At 43.6% G+C, this 21,536-nt stretch overlaps 1 protein-coding gene across 7 annotated transcripts in view; it reads left to right on the top strand.

Annotated features, from left to right (window-relative positions):
• DET1 (DET1 partner of COP1 E3 ubiquitin ligase) overlaps positions 1 to 21,536 on the top strand; it is a 38,626-nt gene that overhangs the window by 15,768 nt on the left and 1,322 nt on the right. For 2 of the 7 annotated variants that reach the window (XR_010839769.1, XR_010839772.1), the window contains 2 exons: positions 4,318 to 4,509; positions 20,716 to 20,816. Coding sequence is in view for 2 of the 7 variants with exons in the window: in XM_059056546.2 (XP_058912529.1) it covers positions 4,318 to 4,509; positions 7,387 to 7,576 (382 nt within the window). In the remaining 5 variants the exon portion in view is untranslated. Of the gene's footprint in view, positions 1 to 1,605; positions 1,737 to 4,317; positions 4,510 to 7,386; positions 8,037 to 20,715; positions 20,817 to 21,536 lie in introns of those variants that run through there. The other 5 variants (XR_010839770.1, XM_059056546.2, XR_010839771.1 and 2 more) reach the window with 4 other exon arrangements.

The following is a 21,536-nucleotide window of genomic DNA, read 5'->3' as shown; positions in this document are numbered from 1 at the left end:
AAGGTCTCAAAAAATTACCTTGCATGTTCCTTTTCTATGGAAGCCTCTGGAATATGTATTTTTCCCAGTAAACCACGAAACAGTGGTACAGGGAATAGAGTCTAACAGTGGAGAGAAGCACAGAGAATTCTGAGGATGATGGTAAAGGAAAGTTCCAAGATGACAGGCCACCACTTGGACTAGGTGGAAGCAGGAGTGGGGAAGTTTCCAAGAGGGATGTATCCAATAAAATGTTAAACTTATTAGAATATCTGATGGGTTTGAGGGTATTAGGAAGAGATTGGCAGTTCTCTTCTAGTGGGGTTGTTAGCATAGGCCTCACCGACAAGGTGATATTTGAATAAAGCTTTTGAAGGAGGTCAGGGAGCAAGCCATGTGGATATCAGGGAGAAGAATATACCAAGCAAAGGGAATATTAAATCTAAAGGTCCGGAGGTGGATCTCATGTGTTTGAAGAACACCAGGGAGGTCAGGGTGGCCGGGCTGGAGTAAGCAAGAGGCAGAGTAGTTAGAGATGTGGTCTGAGACAGGACCAGGCACATAAGGCCATTCTAAGGCTTTGGCTTTAACTGTAGATGAGATTTTGTAGTGTTTGAGCAGAGGAGTGATGTGGTCTCACATGTGTTTTAACAGGATCACTCTGGCTGCTGTTTTAAGAATAGACCATTGCAATGATCCAATAAATAAAATTGCTACCTTTTGTTTCCTGACACTAGGATTTAAGTTCTTTTGTGCTCATTTATAGTATCCTAAGCACCTAGAAGAGTGCCTTGCCCATTCTAGGCTATCAGTAATAATTTGTTGGTTGAATAATGGTGGCTTGGATCAGGGTGATTACCTTGGGGGTGGTAAGTAATTGTATTCTCAATGTATATTGAAGATAGAGCCCAAAAGATTAGCGGAGGGTGGGATATGGACTGTGAAAGAGCAGAGTCAAAGACGATTCTAACATTTTTGGCCCAGTCAACTTGTTAAGAGAGTGTTACCATTAAACTCTGATGGTGAAGCTTGTGGGTGGAGCAGGTTTAGGAGAGAAGATCAGAAGTTCTGTAAATGGAGAGGTCTAGTAGTTTCACCGAGGAAGGAGTGTCAGATCCTCCTGAGAGGTCAAGTACAGTAAGGACTGATTATCAGGGATTAGAGTCATCAACATGGAGATCACTGGAGACCTTGATGAGAGTTGTTTCAGTGAGATGGTGGGCGTGAAAGCCTATTTGGGGTGGGTTTAAGAAAGAATGGGAGGAGAAGAGACTGTAGGAAAAAGTGTTTTGAGGAGTTTTACTGTAAAGGAGAGCCGAAAAATGGTGCGTTAGCTGGAGGAGCAAGTGGTGTTAAGTTTCTGCTTTTATTGATACTATTTTTTAAATAGGAGGGGAAAATGGCACGTTTGTTTGCAGATGGGACTGATCTGTACGTAGGAGGAAACTGATGGGTTAGGAAAAGTTGGGGTGGGGGCAGAATTGGTTAAGTATATGAGGTCAGAGGATAGAACCTAGTGCCCAAGTAGATGGATTAGCCTTCTAGGGCAGCACATACAGTTAAATAGGTACAGATGTGCTGATGGGAGCTTTAAAAGGTTTTCTTCTCATTTCTTCTATTTGTCAGTTACAAAGAAGGCAGTGCCATTACGTGAGGATGAACATGGAGGAGGGGGATGAAATAGTCATCTAAGAGAGTAGGAGACTCGCTGGACTGTGGGAATGCAGCATGAGTGTCCTGCAGCATTAAGGGCCCACGTGAGTTCATGGATATAAATTTTGTGATTTTAATGATTGTGAAATTTAATCTGGCGAAGGAAGGAAAAGAGGTCATGATGAAGGCGTAGGATGGCAAAAAGTTGGTAGAGTCAATGGAATTTAGGTCCCATTGGGGCTGAAGGATGTTGAAGCTGGGATGAGTAGAGGGAGTTAGCTGGAAAAGTAGGAGAGAAGATAGTTGGAGTCTGTGGTGCTGCACCCTATTGCAGGGGGGAGCAGTCATTGGTAACAGTGAGATTGAGGATATGACCATTGGAATGAGTGGCTGAGGCAGAAAGGAAGTCCAGGAACTAGGAAGCTGTGGTGTTGGAATGATCATATCTGAGAATTTTGAAATCGCGAGTTAAGAGAGGCGTAGTTAGGCAGAGTGACCATGAGCTAGGAGTTAATCAGGTGAAGACATCAGAGGGATGACTGCTTCATCTTTTAGTCATTGGGGAGCCTGGAGAGTAGAGGTGGTGGGTGCTGCTGGGAAATAGGAGCTGCTTCAGCCCGTGGATTGTCACGGAGGCTTTGATTTGTGGTCATCATGAAGCTGTGGGCAGCTGCATCATTCGAAGCCACCTTTTGAAGCCAGTGAGTCAGGCAGGGTTGGAGTACTAGATCTTCGCTGACAAAGGGCTGAAAACCAAAGAGCCCAGGATCTTTGATATCAGTTCAAATGAAAGGGAAAGAAATAAGTTCTGTGTGGCCCAGGGTTTAATTTTATGATTTACACTGAGGCTGTGAAAATTACCATCAAGAGAAATAACGGAAGAGCAGTGTTGACACTAGGCTTTCTTTTGAGGGAACTGAGAAGTGTTAATGTCCATCTAGCACTGTAGACTAGCAGTGAAAACAAAAATCAAAATCCATCTAATCAATCTTTCTGGTCTCATCAAAGTTACGAACATTCAAGTTTGTTTGTTTATTTATTTACCTATTGCTGTGTTGGGTCTTCATTGCTGCGTTGGGTCTTTGTTGCTGCGCGTGGGCTTTCTCTAGTTGTGGCAAACGGGCTACTCTTTGTTGCAGTGCATGGGCTTCTCATTGCAGTGGCTTCTCTTGTTGCGGAGTACGGGCTCTAGGCACACGGGCTTCAGTAGTTGTGGCATGTGGGTTCAGTAGTTGTGGCTCATGGGCTCTAGAGCGCAGGCTCAGTAGTTGTGGTGCATGGGCTTAGTTGCTCTGCGGCATGTGGGATCTTCCCGGACCAGGGCTCGAACTCGTGTCCCCTGAATTGGCAGGCGGATTCTTAACCACTGCGCCACCAGGGAAGTCCTGAACATTCAAGTTTTTTATTTCATTAGTTTCAGGGATGAGATGTTATATCGTATTTTCTCCCCTGGACTAAAAAAATTATTTTCCCCTTGATTGTTAAACTATATGCTTCAATATAGAGAATAAAAAAAATCAAGCTGATAAACAGTTGACATATTTTCTAAAGAACTATAGGAAAGTGCAAAAGAAGATTAAAAAAAATCTAAAATGTCATCACGCAAACACAACTATTACCATTTTGATGTATTTCCACCAGTTTTTTTTTTTAAGGCATACATTTGTGTGTGTGTGTTTTTGATCATACTATATATACAGATTTTAGCCTACTTCTTTTTTTTTTTTTTTTTTTTTTTGTGGTACCCGGGCCTCTCACTGTTGTGGCCTCTCCCATTGCGGAGCGCAGGCTCCGGACGCACAGGCTCAGCGGCCATGGCTCACGGGCCCAGCCGCTCTGCGGCATGTGGGATCTTCCCAGACCGGGGCACGAACCCGTGTCCCCTGCATCGGCAGGCGGACTCTCAACCACTGCGCCACCAGGGAAGCCCTAGCCTACTTCTTTTACTTACCATTGTGATAAACATTTCCTCTTTTACCATATAATCTTTGAAAATTATGGTTTTCTATTAGGTTTAAAATTTTTCTCTCAATTTTTCAGTCTACATTGAATGTGCACAGGGATTTTTCTTCCTTAGGGCAAATTTCCAGAAGAATAGAAATACTTGGTCAAAGGGTATTAAATTTAGTATTCTTTATAGTTGTGAGAAATAACTACTCATAAGTCAGATAGGTGATTCTGTATCTATGTTGCTGTTCTTCTAGATACTGGTATTTCGGCAGAAGTATAAGTAGCTAGCTCCCAAACTTTATTTAAACAAAGAATGAGTAATTTGTCAAAAGGTTTGATGTAAGTTGGCTTATAACTGATCCCAAGAAGAGTCAGAGGCTGTGTCTGTTCAGGATTCTCTGCTCTGTGTAACTCCTTTTTAATGCAGTCTAAGGCTGCTGTTTGGGGGAAATAAGTTTGAGTAGAAATATTTGTCATAGATTAGTCATATACTGTTTTTAACTTTCGTAGAATATTTGCTAACTTTTCTAAAATAACTTAATGTTCCCAATTTCTCATTCTGTTTTTTGCTTTTTGTAGAATATTTGTAGCTAGGCAGATTTGTGATGTGTCAGAATTCAATATCTAGATTTTGTTTTCAGAATGAGTTGTTTTTAGACATATGTTTGTCAATTTAAAACCCAGTGCAGTTTGTATGCCGCTAACACAGCCTTCCTCACTGGTGCTTTATTTTAGGTTTAAAGACACTATTGTAAATGCCAAGTATGGAGGGCACACGGAGGCAGTACGCCGGCTGCTGGGTCAGCTCCCCATCAGCGCCCAGTCTTACAGTGGTAGCCCTTACCTTGATTTGTCTCTCTTCAGCTACGATGACAAGTGGGTGTCAGTCATGGAGCGGCCCAAGACTTGTGGAGATCACCCTATCAGGTACACCATCCCTGCTTCAGCTGCACACTGCCTGAGGAGGTGGCCAGCTTTCTCTTCTTCTTAAACATCATTTCACTGTGACTATGTCCACTTGTACTCATGGGTTGAATTCAGAGGGTAAGCTATTTCTATAATGTGGTGGGTACTTTGATCATTCAGACACTAATCTCATAAATTAATTAGTTCTGCTCTTTGCTTCTCATCAAAACATCCAATTCAGATAAGTGTTGTTCCCTTTTCAGGGTATCCAGAGAAGGAAACCATACTTTTCAATTTAATACTATTTCTTAATAGTGTTTATAATTGAGACTTAAATTTTACCCAGCTCAAATTATTTTATCCTCTCATGTTACCTAATAGAAACGATAGCAGAGACGATTTGGGGAACCAGGCAGGTTTTGGAGAAACTCATGCTCCCTCACTTGGAAGAATTTTGGAATGCAGATCCCTGTATTATTGCTAGAACCTTGAAACTAACCTCCTGTAAGCAGTGCCTTCCTCACGTATGTCCAATTCACAGACCCGCTTGTCTGTGCCGGGAACTTGGGTGGTTCTGTGTGCTGTAATAGGTACTAGGGAGAGGAACTGGTGCCACTGCCACTAGTGGGGATATTTCAAGGGAGGTGTGTTTGTGGAGCCCTGAGCTGGATTGTGGAAGGTCTTTTTCACATAGAAGTAGTGGTAGAGGGCTTCCCTGGTGGCACAGTGGTTGAGAATCTGCCTGCCGATGCAGGGGATACGGGTTCGTGCCCCGGTCCGGGAAGATCCCACATGCCGTGGAGCGGCTGGGCCCGTGAGCCATGGCCGCCGAGCCTGTGCGTCCGGAGCCTGTGCTCCGCAATGGGAGAGGCCACAACAGTGAGAGGCCCGCGTACCACCAAAAAAAAAAAAACAAAAAAAACAAAAACAAAAAAACAAAAAACATACAACCTTAATACCATTATTTCATCTTATGAAAATTAACAGAAATATATTAAGATCACCGCTATCTGGTGAGTTTTCACATTTCCCTATTGTCTTGTGCGTAGTCTTTTTACAGTTTGTTCCAGTCAGGATCTAAACAAGGTGTATATGTTGTATTTGGTTGCTATCCTCTTAAGTCTTTTTTATTCTATGGGCTCTGCTTCCCTCTTACTTTCTTTGCAGTGAAATTGTTGAAGAAACCAGGTTGTTCGTCCATTAGTATTCACCACATTCTAGATTTTGCTCATTGCATCCCTGGTGTATTTACTGTCTTTTTCATTCCCCCATATTTCCTGTAAACTGGTAGTTAGATTTAGGAGCTCAAACAACTCACTTTAAATTATAAGTCCTTTGTGTGCTGGGGACTATGTGGGTAAGGTGAATGTGTTTTTCACACATAAAAGCAGATAATTGGCCTCATTTGATATTGTCACGAAACACGAGATATATTTCTCTCCTTTTTTACTTCCCTGCCTTTCTGATTTGAAAAGATTAAACAAATCTGGAAATGCCGTTGACCCTGACTTAAAAGATTTTTCTTGTAATTCTTTATTTTTAATTTAAAATGAGAAATGTAAGGATATAAAAGCCATTTGAAGAGGTAATGCCATTACGCTAACACTTATTGTATATTCCATTCTAGTCTTTGCCAGTATGCATGTTTACGTTTACACAGTTGTAATCATGGTTGGCATAATACTTCGTAGCCTGCTTTTATTTAATAAACACTTTTCCATATTGTTACATAGTCCTCACAGTTACAGTCCTAATGGTGGCATGTTATTCCATCAAGTAGGTGTACCATAATTGATTTAACTCTTCCCCTATTACTGAGCATTATTCTCTCTGCATTTTTACATTAGAGCTAATGCTGTAGTAGGCATCTGTATTCATGTCACTATTTACTGCATTTAAATTAAATTCTGAGGATATAAGTTCTTAGAAATGGGATTGTTGAGTCAAGGGGTATGAATATCTTTACGTCTAGTATATATTTGCTTCCCCAAAGGGAAATTATAGAGCTCTTTATTTCAGAGCTCTTTATTTTCTAGAACTTCCCCCAATTCAGCCCCAACCCTGCTGATCATCTCTAGTTCCCAAGTTCACAGGGCACTTATTTTGCATGTGGGAAAAAGGCATTTAAGTATTGGGATGGATGGAAGCATCTTTATTCTTACTGTGTTAGATGAAAAAGTGAAAACTACTTAGTATTTTGTATTTGTGTGTGAAAAAGAAGAACCTTCTAAAGGAATTTATTCTTAAAAGTGAAAAACTCAAATATAGGCCTAGATCTGCATTGTTTTATAGTAGCTACTAGCCTCATGTAGCTGTTGAGCACTGACATCACTAACATGTGACTAGTCCAAGTTGAGATGTGCTCAAGTGTCAACACACATCAGATTTCAAAGGCTTAGTACAAAAAAAATTTTTTTTAATATCTTTTATATTGATTATAGGTTAAAATGATAATATTTTAGATACCAATATTGGGTTAAATAAAATATTATTAAAATTAATTTCACCTTTCACCTTTTACTTTGTTTAATGTGGCTACCTGAAAATTTAAAATTACGTACGTGGCTCACATTTCATTTCCAGTCCTGACCTAGGCAATCTTGGGCAGGTAGCTACTGGAAAAGGGGAGGCTGTAGTTAAGGCTGTAACTAAGGGTCATCTTGGGAAAGGGAAATGACCCAGTGACTCAGGACAGCATAGGGAAGTTCATAATCACCCTGCCTGTAAAATGAGCTGATCAGACAAAGGTGATTTTGCAGTTCCAATAACCTGGGGCTGCTGTTAGAGGAGATGTCATCAGTGAGGTTAAATAACGAGTTGGCATATTTTCCTGCTGTTCAGTTTTAAGACGGTGGTCAGTATCTGTCCCATCCTCTCCTTCTCTCTTGTTCTGTTTAGGTTCTATGCCCGGGACTCTGGTCTGCTCAAGTTTGAGATTCAGGCAGGCTTACTGGGCCGCCCCATCAACCACACGGTGCGACGCCTTGTTGCCTTCACCTTCCACCCTTTCGAGCCTTTTGCTATCTCTGTGCAGAGGACTAACGCTGAGTATGTTGTCAACTTCCATATGCGACACTGCTGCACGTAGGTGCCTCACCAGAGCGGGTCATCTGGTCTTCCAAGACTCTGCCCCCTTCATATCTCAGTGGACTGTAAAGCAGAAGCTCCTGACTCTCAGCCTTGTTGGTTCCAGACCGTATACCTCAGACGGGGAGAGCCAAGTGGCTCAGCCTGATGGAATTTTTTTGTCGTACACAGTACAACTACCGATCGACTTAAAGTCCTCTTGCCTTTTCCCTGTGGGAATGCCCAGCATTAATTAAGTCCATTTAAGTTTCGTTTTATTTTCCATTTTATTGCTATGAAGATGAGAGCATTACACCTCTGCCTCCTTCATGTCACTTCTTTGGCATTATGGTATGCAGCCTGAAGCAGGTAAATCTTGTTTACTCATGAGAAGTGTGTACATCTTTCCACTTAGCCAATAGCAGGGCTGTCTTTATAAGAAAAAAAAAAATAAAGCCTTGGTATTTTCTTACTTAAATATATCCTGTTTAATGACTGCCTTATGTTCTGTACTCAGCAAATGTTTTTCAAATACATGGGTTCCAGGAAGGACTGTGAAAGGGACTAGAGGCCATAGATCCAGCAGCTGCTCTAGGGAGGACTAAGTGGTGTGTGCCAGTGTGGAAGACAGCTATCTGCCAGGATTGTTTCCTTCCCTCGGGTGTTCTCCTGGTAACTCTTACAGCTGGAGAAACTGGGCATAATTGCACATCCTCGTGTGGAAGCACGCTCCCATCTGCACCATCTGCGTTGTGCAGGTGGAAGAGTGAGCAGTTCTCACTGCCACAGCAGAAACAAACACTGTGCAGCACTTACTGTAATTTGGGTAGTGGGAGCTGGCAAGCTCCAGGTGTCCCTAAAGAGATCAGCCAGGTTGTTCCTGGACGGCTGAGCCATCACTGCTCTCCTACAAACACCTGCCAGCCACCAGTCAGCATCCTTCTGTCACTTTCTCAGCTAGCCTCTTCCACAGGACTTGTCAGGATGTTTATGTGTCATCTTCATACTGTGCCCACCATTTATGTAGTAAGCTTGTTTAGTAGCGTCTGACTTTGAAGGTAGCTTTGAAATGTTGGGTTTCAGAGCAGGCTGGGAAAGGAGCCTTGGATGCAGACAGCTGGATCCTATATCCCTCTACTGTCTAGGTACTGACTTCCCTTGGGAACATAATAAATGTGATATGAGATGCTGAGCCCCACCAAAAACAGTTCAGCTTATTTCATCATCTTCAACTTCGAACAGCTAAATTAATTCTCATTCAGCATTCAACATAAGATTTGAGCACCTACTGTGTGTCAGGTAGATGCTGTGCCAAGATGCTGAGGGTGAGGAGAGAAATAGGCAAATAGAATTATAATGCAAAATGGTAAAAGCCCCAAAGTGTATATCTGGGAACAGTGGAGGGGGCTGAAGGAGAGGCAGAGAAGGAAGGCTATACTGGGGAAGGGACACTGAAACTGGGTAAATGGGAATCTGTCATGTGAACCAGGGCAGAGGACACTTCAAGGAGAGATCCAGCGTGTGCAATAGCATGGAAGCATCAGTAGGGCTGTCACGGTTGTGAAACGGTGAATAATCTAATGGCTACAGCACAAGATGTCGGGGGGGCCCAGGGCAACAGGACTGAGTCACGAAGAGAAGCCTTGTGCTAGGGTGTTTTGCAGTGGAAGGCGTAGTATGAATTTCACAAAGATAATTTTCAGCGGTCTGGAAGGTGGCCTGGAGGGAGTAGAGATAGGCCAGACAAGTCAGTGGTAATCCAAAGGGAGAGCTTGAACACTATCACTGGCATCAGGATGGATGAAATACTGAAGCATTCTCCCAGATTCTGTGTAGGTCATGAGGAAATCAGGGTCCCAAAGTTGTCACATGTTTGTGGAGCTGAGTGAACCTTTCTTGGTAGAAGCCCTTTACCTGTAGCTTTTTCTTTTTACCAGGTTGTGTGATTGAACCTGAAGACTTGGCAGAGCTGAAAGAGCAGAGTGTAGAGTTACTTGGGTCTCACTGTGAATCCTGGCTCTTCTGCTCATTAGCTGTGTGACCAGTGGGCCAATTTCCTAGCCTTTCTGAGGCTTAATTTACGCTTCCCTCCACCTTAGTCATGCGTTCCCTTGGTCATATCTTAGATCTTTTCATCACCTCTAACTGCTGAGCAATCCTCATATACTTTTCTTGTCTAATTTCCCACTCCCTGAAATGGCTGTTTTCATTTCTTTGTTTCACGTCTTCATTTCTCTTTAAAGCCCCTCCCTTGATTTCTCACTGATCGCCTTGCCACCTACTTCATGGCAGAAATAGAAACGATCAGGTGGGGATTCCTTATCTTTCCTTTACCACGTCTACCAAGTGACTTGCCTCTATGCCCACTCTCTGCCTTTCCTCCTGAGTGAAATAACCCTGCTGCTATAAAAGGCCAACCCCTCCATCTGTTCACTGAATCCTGTCTCCTTTTGACTTCTCAAGGTCTTTGCTCTTGCAATTACTTTGTTTCCTCCATCTTTCTCTTGTTAGGTCATTCCCATTAACATAAAGATATGTTCGAGGATCTTTCTTCTTTAAAAACTCCTGCTTTGGCCCCATTTCCCCCTTTAGTTACCGCTCATTTCTCTGGTACCGTCACAGAAAAACTTCTCAAAAGAGTTGTACAGGGCTTCCCTGGTGGCGCAGTGGTTGAGAATCTGCCTGCCGATGCAGGAGACACGGGTTCGTGCCCTGGTCCGGGAAGATCCCACATGCCGCGGAGCAACTAAGCCCGTGAGCCATGGCCGCTAGGCCTGCGCGTCCGGAGCCTGTGCAAGAGTTGTACATGTTTTCACTTCCCCACTTTTTTCCTCAACCCACTCTGATAGATTTCTGTCCCCATCACTCCCCTGAAGCTGTACTTCTCTGAGTCATCAGTGATTCCATGCTGCTAACACAGTGCTCACCTCTTGTCCCTCTCTTAGGAAGCCTCCCGACATTAGGCATAATTGATTTCTCTGTATATCAAGAAACACTTGGTTTCTAGTATTTTTGGTTTTCTTCCTGTCTTACTAATTGTTGCTTTTTTTTTAATTTTTAAATTTTTATTTATTTATTTTTGGTTACTTTGGGTCTTTGTTGCTATGCGTGGGCTTTCTCTAGTTGCGGTGAGCAGGGGCTACTCTTTGTTGTGGTGTGGCAGGTTTCTCATCACCGTGGCTTCTCTTGTTGCAGAACACGGGCTCTAGGCACGCGGGCTTCAGTAGTTGTGGCTTGCGGGCTCAGTAGTTGTGGTGCACGGGCTTAGTTGTTCCGCGGCATGTAGGATCTTCCTGGACCAGGGCTCGAACCCGTGTCCCTTGCACTGGCAGGTGGATTCTTAACCACTGCGCCACCAGGGAAGTCCTTAATTGTTGCTTCTTGGTCCTGCTTGCTGACTGCTTCTCTGCTCTATCTTTAGATGTTGGAGTGCCCAGCCCTTGGCTTTGGATCCTCACCTCTTTTTCTCTATATATTCTTTCTTAAGTTGATTTCATCCATTCCATGGTTTTAAATTCTAGGTATAAGCTGATGATTCTCGAAATGATAATTCTGGCCCTGACCCCTTCCTTGAACACCAAATTCATATATCCCATGGCTTACGTGGCCTCTTCATTTGGAGATCTAACAGGCATTTCAGAACTAGTATATTCAGAGCAATGCTCTTGATTCTCACCTCCACCTCCAACCTGTTTTTCCTCCAAGATTTCCCAAATGACTTCAGTGTCTACCCATTTACTAGAGGCAAAAACTTAGGAATTATTCTCAGTTTTTCTTTTTTCCATCCCCCACATATCTGACTTCACTCTAGGGGGGTGTGCCCTGAGCAATCTAAACCAATCATGGTAGTCCCATACTCCTTGCTAGTGACTAGAACTAGACTACCAGTCAGCATAAGGGGTTAGTTTAGGAATGTCATGTGACTTAGTTCAGGTCAATGATACCATGAGATAAAGGTTTCTGGGGCTTCTGGGGAAACATTTCGCTTTAGAATATGTTAGTGAGGAAACATGTAGCCCATATTCCCACCATGCAACACCCTATGATCATATTCAGTAAGAATCAGCCTTAGGATGAAGCTGGCCTTCTGTATGGGAAAATGAAGAGAAAAGAACCTGAATCATAGATGACACAGTTGGCTGATTCAGACCCAACCCTGAAACCCACCCTACATCTGGATTTCCAGTTGGGTGAGGCAGTAAATTTCCTTACTATTTAGGCCACTTTGAATTGGATTTTCTGTTTCTTGCAGTTGAAAGCAAATTAATAGATGCAAAGAGAAAGGCAGGTCGCCTGTGGAAAGAGTCATGAAATTCCTGCTGTCTGGGGACCTTCTTAGGTTCAGTTCCAGTGTCCATGAGGCCCAATTATGATTCCTAGTCTTGGATTTCTGTAAGATTTCTGGCTCTCCTGTGCAGGTATCCCTGAGCTGGCCTGGCTGTTTCTTGTACCTAAAAGGGTTATAGTTAAAATGGGAGGTAAAGCACTCAGCCCATTGAGTACTTGACCCATAATTAGTTCTCAACCCCTATGTGTTTACATTAACTTTGTTTCTAAAGGATTTAAAGCCGCTTTAAGTAAATCCTAGTGTCTTCTCTCCACAAGTGTTCATCCAGTATATCTCGAGAATCTTTGGAGAAACAAGTTCTTTGAAACCAAAATGTTTAAGAAAAGCAGAGACTTGAGGGGATATACCTTTCAGATTTAAATACCTCTGTCCTCTCAGCCCTACTCGGCAGGGAGCTGGCCTGTCAACAATCAGTTTGAAGCTGCTCTGGACCTTTGAGAGAAGACTTCCATTTAAATTTAGCAGAACCTCTTTCATTTAGAGTCCTTACAGAGAAGCACATAAATCAGTGAAAAGCCTAAATTAGATAATTTTTAAAAGAACGGTAGCTTCATTATTTTCAAGTACACAGAGTAACTCCATGTCAGCCATGAAGTGTTCCTTTGTAGAAGCCCTTAGGGACTTGCCTTAATGAGTAGATTATAATTATTGGTAATCAGCATAATGGTTCTCTGCAGTGTGTGCTTCCAAAGCAATGGAGCGTATTAAGTGGTTTTGATGTTCTGGGGGTAATTTTGTTTACAACATTAATCTGCTCAGTGTATACGCTTTATAGCTATAACTGTCGTTTAAAAAAAAAATTCTGAAGGCTCTCCATTGTACAGCATTTGATTATCAGAGGCAGAAACAATGTAGGAAGCAGAGAGATGCATAGTAGGACTCAGATTCTTTTTTTTTTTTTTAAGATTTTTTTGATGTGGACCATTTTTAAAGTCTTTATTGAATTTGTTACAGTATTGCCTCTGTTTTATGTTTTGGTTTTTTGGCCATGGGGCATGTGGGAATCTTAGTTCCCAGACCAGGGATCGAACCTGCACCCCCTGCATTGGAAGGTGAAGTCTTAACCACTAGACTGCCAGGGAAGTCCTGGATTCAGATTCTTTACAGAGCATGCTCTGATAGAATTAAGAGAACAGCTCGGGCTTGCAAATGAGGTCTGTGCTACTGGCTTTGTAGCCCCCTAGGGTTGATAATAAGAATTTGACTGAAGTCTCAGTTTATCCTCCTCTAAAATGGGGATAATTTCTCATTTGCAGGTTGACGCAAGCACTAAATGAACATTAACTAAACTCCTCCTTTCCTTGGTGACCAAGCAACATGAGCTTGCCCTTCTCCAGGTCCAGCCCTGGTCACCCACAGGAGACTGGTGGCATCACCTCTGTCCCCACTTACCTAGGTCTGAGAAGATCAGAACATCCCTAACCCTCTTAGCAGCCAGACACATTGGACAGAGGGAGCTTCATTTGCCACGAGTTTGTTGTTGTTTTTGATCGTTCGCATTTAGTAAGGGCTTACCGTGGACCAGAAGCTCTGCTAAGCACCTTACATGGGCAGGTATTTACCTCACTGCATCAGTTCTGGGATGCATTTTTCAAAATTGGAGTGTATCTGATTGGCATCTTGTGAATGTCAGCCAGGCAGCAGTTGTGACTTCAGTGCTGTCACCACCTGTGCATGTGCACGTTGAGCATGCTCTTCATATTGTCATCATTTCTGTCAAGTAATATGCATTGTTGATGCCACATACGTTAAATGTATGTGCTGTGTAAGATGTCTTCCAAAAGACTGCACTGTGATTTGATATTACAGTGAAAGGTAATTTTGTACTTGGAAATGTACAGAAACAGAGCAGTGGGGTTCATTTCGGTATTAGTGAAGCAAAGGTTTGCCATTGGAGGAATGAACATGAGGCCATATTTTTTGCAAAGCAGCAACTAAGTGCTGCTTAGAACTAAAGAAAGAAAGATACACACTGGTAACTGAAATTTTACTGACATGCTGAGATTGGTGTGAAACGTTTGCCTGTCAAACACCAAGCAAGGTAAATGAACGAAGGGGAAACTGTTCCATCCTTTGGAATAAATGGAAGAATTCCTTAATGTAGTGAGAGGTCTAGTGTGACCATTTCATGCAGATCACAGGACTAATCATTAAGGTGTGAACCAGTTTGTCAGAAACTTCGTGCTGACTTTGAGGAGAAGCTGATAGCTTCTAGGGATATGTGATTCAATATAGGAAGAAAATGAAATTAGAGTTGAAGTCAAATAGGAAACGCTGATGAAGCTAGGTATTCTTCATCATGGCTCGGATGCCCCCAATCTAAAAAAGGGCTAAAATGCTCTTTGAATAGGTGTACATTTTAAGAGTATCGAGAATTGTTTTAATCAGTTATGGTAAGACACACAGATGTGGAGATGACTGTCGTGAGGGAAGTTTGTTATACTCAGAGGTCTCTAGAAATAGGAAGCATGGCATAGGGAAGCACCCGGGTCAATCAGGAGTCAGAGAGAGCATGGGGAAAATGTGTGCAAGAGCCTCTAGGGTGGTTTTTACAAGAAGGAACAGGCACGTCAGAGTGAATAGGCTTGGGATTGGCTAATTTGAATAATTTTGGTGGGCTCCAGGACAAAGGGCTGTCACTAGTTGTCTCATATCAGGCCCTGGGTAATTAGGGCAGCTGGCTAGTGCCATAAAGGAGCTGGTTAGGTCCTGACTCTGGATTGGTGTGTAATGAAAGGGACACTCCCAGGCAGATTGTTTGCTAACCCTAGGAATTAGCTAACACTGGGAGGGGCATTCCCTACAGGGTCAGCAAGGCCCCAAGATGTCAAAACATCAGAAAATAAAAGGCATGGTTAATACTGTACAAAATAGTAATTGCAAGTAATAAAAAGCATTGCTATGGTTGAATTATCTGGGTTCTTTTTGTTAGTGATACATTGTGGTAACCAGCCTCCAAGATGGCCCACAGTGATCTCACCTCCTAGATTCATGCTCGTGTGTAGTCCCCTCCCAACATTGTATTTGGGTTGGTCTGTGTGAGCAGTAAACATAGCAGAAGTGGTGGTGTGTCACTTTCAAGGCTCTGTTATAAAAGACATTTCAAGCCTTGGCTTTTGCATCCACCTCGCCCCTCTTGAATCACTCGCTCTGGGGGAACCAGTTGCCATATCATGAGGACACGCAGGTAACCTCCTGGAGAGGCCCACTTGGCAAGGAAATGAGGCTTCTTCCTCACTCAAAATGTGCGTGTGACTTTTTAGAAGCAGATCCTCCAACCCCAGTCAAGCCTACAGGTGACTGCAGCCTCATGAAAAACCCTGGTTGGCTTATTTCATTCATTTATTAAACACTTATGGAGGACCTACTAAATGCCAGGAACTAGGAATATAAGATTGTGTAAGTCATAGTCCCACCCTTTGAGTTTCTAGTCTGGTAATGTCTCCAGATACCGATCTCCTTCTCTTTGAAAGAAAGAGGAGTCTTGCCCTCTCCCTGGCTCACCCATCCCACCATCAGTAAAGTGACCAAGTAACCAGTCTTTGAGTGTGTGGAGTTAGGATGGAAAAGCTGAGTGGTGGACTGCTTTTTTGTGGGAGTCCACTGTTTCTCCTTGCTTCATTAACTCTCTGATGATGAATTTCTGTCCCCTGCAGGCAGTGTTACAGTGCCACAGCAGAGCTGTTTGAAACTGCTGCCTGGCAGTAAGTAGTACATGGTAACTCTCATAGCAGAAGCAGGTTTCCTGGCTGGTCCCATTCGGCTTCCTGAGACTGGAGATTGCCTGGTCTTCAACTACCCTTTCTCTTCCAAGCTTAGTACTTAACTTTCCAAGATTAGAAGAAGAGGCTGTCTCTTATCCTTAGTAAATTGTTGAAAGAATGGAGAGGGGTCTGTATTTCTACTAAAAGAAAAGAAAAGAAAAAAAGGACGGAAGGATGGAAATATTCTGAACAGAGGAACAAAGAAGTAAAAGGTAATTTTCAGGCTTCCCCCAACAGCTTTTGTTGGGCGTTATGAGGTTTGAAATATGTCCTTATGGAGGAATGTGTTGCTCAAAATAAATTGCTTCTAGATTGTTTTTCCAAGTCAATTTTTTAAACTTTAAATGTCATTCTGTTTGTGTTTTTAAAAAAATAAAGTTGATCTGAAAAGTGGTTCTCAACTCAGTGTAAGTTAGGGTTAAGATTGAAGTAGTGGGTATGCTAGAATCTTGATGGAGATTCCTTTTGAAAAAACAAGTCTGTATCATTTTTATTGAGAAAATGAAAAAATGCATACGTTTTCACATTACAAACTGCAGAGACATTGAAAAACAAAACCTTATCTGATGAGGTTAAGCAGAAGACACAGGGATTCATAACCAGAATACATCCACTCAGAATCCTAGAGGGAGAGGGGATTTTCCTGGTTATCAAGTAGGGAGATGACTTTTGGAAGACTGGAAGACATTTTGTTAGAAAGATGGCGAGTTTCATAAAAAAGACTGAATGGAGAAAGTTGGAGAAGGAACATTTCTATGAGTCTCCTGAAGAGAAGATTCAGGGAGGGGCAGGAAGCAAGTGCCAAGGTTGGAGAAAGATAAGGGACACAAAATGGGTCTATAATTGCTGAGGTGCCATTGTCTTCTAGATTTCTGTTTAATTTTGCAGTGAGTAAGCCCCTTTTAAGAAGGGGGAAAAAAACCCTCCATAAAATTGAATACATACAAATGAAAACTTGGCAAAAAATATCAAAACAAAATCAAATGGCAAATGACAACCCATTTATCAAAGGATTAATTTCCTTAGCTTAAAACATTTTAAAAATATATAATAAAAAGATGAACAATCCCCCCGAAAAGATGGGCACAGAATATTATTATCAGGATGTTCACAGAAAAAATAAATACACATGGTCAACAACTGTATGAAAAATGCTTATAATATTTATTTTTCACCCATCAGATTAGCAAAGGTTAAAAATGTTTGATGACCCAGTATTGTCAAGAAGGTAGGGTGCTCTCACCCACTGTTAGTGGGAGAGAAAGTTGATTCAGATTTCTTGAAAGACAAAGCATAGTGTCGTGCATATCTTTTAGCCCAGTTAAATTCTGTGTTACTAAGCCAAAACATGTGCATATGTGACCAAGGTATATGCATAAGGCTTGTCATTGCAACTTTTTTATTATGAAAAAGTGGAAACTACTAAATGTGCATCAGTAGAGATAGACTAAATAAATTATGAAATGTCCCTAAAATGGGGTCTGATACACCTGTCAGAAATAATGAAACAGATCCATACCTATTGATTTGGAAAGCTCTCTGAGACATATTAATTGAACAAGTGTGTTTACTGTGATGCTATGTTTAATGAAAAAGAAAAATGACTAAAATCTGAAATGAAATTGAAATCAATAAAGACATAAATATGTATATGCTCTTAGAGTCATAAAACATTTTTGAAGGCCCACAGAAGATGCTATTAATGATGGTTCCCTGTGGAGAGTGGGCCTGGGGGTGAGGGAAGGTGGATGTTTAATTTTTAGCTTATCCCCTTTATCTTTGTGATTCTTTTACTGTAAACATGTATTACTTAAAATTTTTTAATGATTTTTTTCCTAATTTGTAACTGGTAAAAAACACGCAACATGAAATTTACCATCTTAACTATTTCTGAGTGTACAGTCGAGTAGTGTTAAGTACATTCTCATTGTTGTACAGCTTATCTCTACAACATTTTAAAAAATTTATTTATTTATTATTCATTTTTGGCTGCACTGGGTCTTTGTTGCTGTGCACAGGATTTCTCTAGTTGTGGCAAGCAGGGACTAATCTTTGTTGTGGTGTGCGGGCTTCTCTTGTGGAGCACGGGCTCTAGGCACACAGGCTTCAGAAGTTGTGGCACGTGGGCTCAGTAGTTGTGGTTCGCGGACTCTAGAGCGCAGGCTCTGTAGTTGTGGTGCACGGACTTAGTTGCTCCGCGGCATGTGGCATCTCCCCGGACCAGGGCTCAAACCTGTGTCCCCTGCATTGGCAGGCAGATTCTTAACCACTGAGCCACCAGGGAAGCCCACAACACATTTTCATTTTGCAAAACTGAAACTCTACAACTTTTTCAACTTGCAAAACGGAAACTTCTATACCCATTAAACAATAATTCCCTATTTCCCCCTCACCCCAGCTCCTGGTAACCACCATTCTTCCTTCTGTCTCCTTTAGTTACCTCATATAAGTAGAATTATACAGTATTTGTCTTTTTGTGTCTGGCTTATTTCACTTAGCACAATGTCCTCAAGGTTCATCCATGCTGTAGCATGTGTCAGAATTTCCTTCCTTTATAAAGGCTGGATAATATTCCATTATATGTATATAGTATTATACATTTTGTTTATCCATTCATCCATCATTGCTGGACACTTGGGTTGCTCCCACCTCTCGGCTATTGTGAATCATGCTTCTATAAATGTAAGTGCGCAAATATCTCTTTGAGATCTTGCTTTCAATTCTTCTGGATATATACCCAGAAGTAGGATTTAATGAGCTTTTAAAAAAGTGTTTAACCAATGAATTCACCTGTAACAGCAGAAGTGGTATTAGGTAGCCACTCTGTGGGCTTAGTTGAGCTGAGTAGTCTGAGGCCAGGATTTTCTTCACCAACCTCCTGGAGGTTTAGCAATTTCACTCCTGTCCCCTGAGCCTTTCCTCTGCACAGAGGGGAGGGGCCTTAAGAGGCTTGTGAACCTGCTGCTCCCTGCCTGCTCCTGCCTGCATTGATTCGGCACATTTCTATAGCTCCCTGAAGGAAGAGACGCTGCAGTAGCATTTAATTAGAGGCCAAGAACATGCTTTCCGAGGGACATGACTTATTTCTCAGCCAGCTGTTACCAGTTGCTCCCTAGCAACATACAGCACTCATATCTGATTGCTTCTCTCCAGACAAGGTGGGTGGCCTGCCCACCTGCTGTCGCAGCCTGGAGCGGGGGTGGTGGGGGTTGTCCCTGGGTCTAGGGCTGGCTCTCCAGGGGGAGTGAGTGATCTGAACCTGTTATTCCTACAAAGCCAGATATGGTGCTAAAGCTCCTGACCTGCCTACTCTACCCTGCTCCTTCAAGTTCATGATTAGAGCAGAAAGAATGTCACCAGCTATAATACAGACAGAGCAACATGGTCCAAAAGTCTGCTGGGGGCTTCCCTGGTGGCGCAGTGGTTGAGAGTCCGCCTGCTGATGCAGGGGACGCGGGTTCGTGCCCCAGTTCGGGAAGATCCTAAATGCCGCGGAGCGGCTGGGACCGTGAGCCATGGCCGCTGAGCCTGTGCATCCGGAGCCTGTGCTCCGCAAGGGGAGAGGCCACAGCACTGAGAAGCCCACGTACCGCGAAAAAAAAAAAAAAAAAAAAAAAAAAATCCCAAAACAAACAAACAAACAAACAAAGTCTGCTGGGATTGTGAAGTGCAGCTGGGAGACTTTGGGGGAAGAGAGAGATCTTGCCCCACAGTAGGCAGAGCCTACCTTTCAGGAAGGACTTGGTGGGTGTTGGAGGCCCTGGGGGCACCCTGTCCCAGGCAAGGGGAAAAGGAGAGCCTTGTTCCTGGTGGCTCCAACTGCTCTGGGTTTCCAGGGGCTTTGGAAAGGGGCATGGGGATGGAGATGTCAGCAGCAGCCACAGCCCTGAATCTGAACTTGCCACTCCTTAAGGAGTGTGAGAGACGGCTGCTCAGGAACCAGACTCTGGGCCCCAGTTCTTCCCAAATGCTTCTGCAGAGGCTGCAAACTGGACTCTTTGAGATAAGATGCTGCTCAGTGACATGCTTTTTTCGTGTATGTGGTGTTTTTGCAGATTTGAAAGTGTATAAAATATCCTGCATTTTCACATTGCCGTCAGGAGGCCCGCAGTCCCATGGTTGGGGCCATCTTAGACTGGGCGTGTGTGCCTCCGGCTTGCATAACCCACCTCACCGATCCATTGGCCAGTTTGCTGTGTGACCCCTGCACCCTTCTGTATCCTCAGAAGTGTGAGGGAGGCTGCTTCTGCAGGGGTCCTCTTGTATTTACTCATTAATTCTTTTCACAAACTTCTTGAGCTTCCGAGCATCGCAGCCTGAGCTAGGCACTGGGCTGAAAGGACAGTAAGCCATGGTCTTTGCAGACCTGATGGGGAGGCAGAGAAAGAAGCTCTTAGAGCAGGTGAGGATTCACTGAGAACAGGTGAGAGATGGGTGCATAGGAGCCAGGGGAGCAGGCACCTGGGCACCTGACCTAGGCTGGTGGGGTCCAGGAAGGCTTCTGGCAGAGCTGTGGCCTGAGCTGAATTCTGAAGGATGAGAGCGGTTAGCCTGGTGAGAAGAGGGGAGAGGAGGGGAAATGGAAGAGAAGCGGACCCCAGCCAGAGGCATTGACCACTCCCTGCGTGAGGGAGTCCAGTGAGTGGCTGGGACTTTGGCCCCTAGAATTCTCATTCCACACCTTCTCAGTCTCTGACGCCACAGCGTCGCCTCTCTGAGCCCGTTTTCTCACATATAAAAAGGCATGATAATACTGACTTTCGAGGGTTGTTGTGAGGATGAAATTAGAGACTGCACATCTGGGCCCCCTTTGCTGTGTAGTTGGTGCCCAGTACCCATGGCAGAAAGCGCTTGTCAAGTGCCAGGCTAGGCAGCCCCTCTCCCGGGGAGCACACCCCCTCTCCCCAGGTTTGGGTGGTCGCAAGTGAGTGTTTGAAGGGTTAATCTGGCATTTTCAAGTCATTCTACCTATGGTGAGGAAGGACTAGCTTTTCTGTTTCTAGAGAGGCCGTGGGGGATGGCAACCCTTGGTTCTGGCTTCCCTTCCAGCTGCTGCTTATGGAGGAAGTGAAAATAGGAAGCCACCCCCTCCCAGTTCCCCCATTGCGCAGGCAAAGTCCAGCTTGTCTCAGCCTGCAGACACCTACCAGGTATGTGTTTTCTTTTGTGTGAGGCACAACAGAACGGGACGCCTGCTCAGGGGTGGGTGTGGAGGTAGGCCGGGGAAGAGCATGTCCTCTGCACACCTTCTCTAGAAAATAGAACAGAGAGACTGGGCCCGGGCCACCCGGTGCTGCAAGGATCCCAGGACGAAAGGCAGTCGTGTGCTGCAGCATCACCACGGTGAGCCATCACCGAGTCAGAGGCCATGCAATTCAGAAACACCCAACAGTTTCAGGTTCGAGGCCTCCATTCACCCTTACATTGCCTTTAGTGGGCTCTCCCCCCGCAGTTCTGCGTCTCAGACCATTGAGTGCCATTGTCATTTGTTTGCTTCCCCCAGCATTGGAACCTCTTTCTGGGTTTGTGGGATTCTATATTTTCTGAGTTCTAATAGGGAGCAAAGACCAGCTCCCCATACAGGGGCCTCACAGCTGAGGCTCTCTGCCAGTCAGCCCACCCGTGGCAGACTTCCTACTCCGCTGAACAGGAGGGGTACATGGGGAGCCCCTTTCCTAGGGCAGTGGCCCCCAAATACTGATATTTTAGTATAAAATTGTGTTTTCTAAATCCAGTTCACATCTGGAAACAGCATACAATTAGTGGCATTCTGCTGCTGGAGTAATGAGGATTAGGCAGCATGATTCCCAGGTTATGGACTAGGAAACCAACTAGAGAACAAGAATAAGGGAGTCACTGACAGAGCCAAA

The sequence above is a fragment of the Kogia breviceps genome, chromosome 3 (genome assembly GCF_026419965.1).
Source record: "Kogia breviceps isolate mKogBre1 chromosome 3, mKogBre1 haplotype 1, whole genome shotgun sequence".
Classification (NCBI taxonomy): Eukaryota; Metazoa; Chordata; class Mammalia; order Artiodactyla; family Physeteridae; genus Kogia; species Kogia breviceps.
This window is presented reverse-complemented; position numbering and strand designations above follow the sequence as displayed.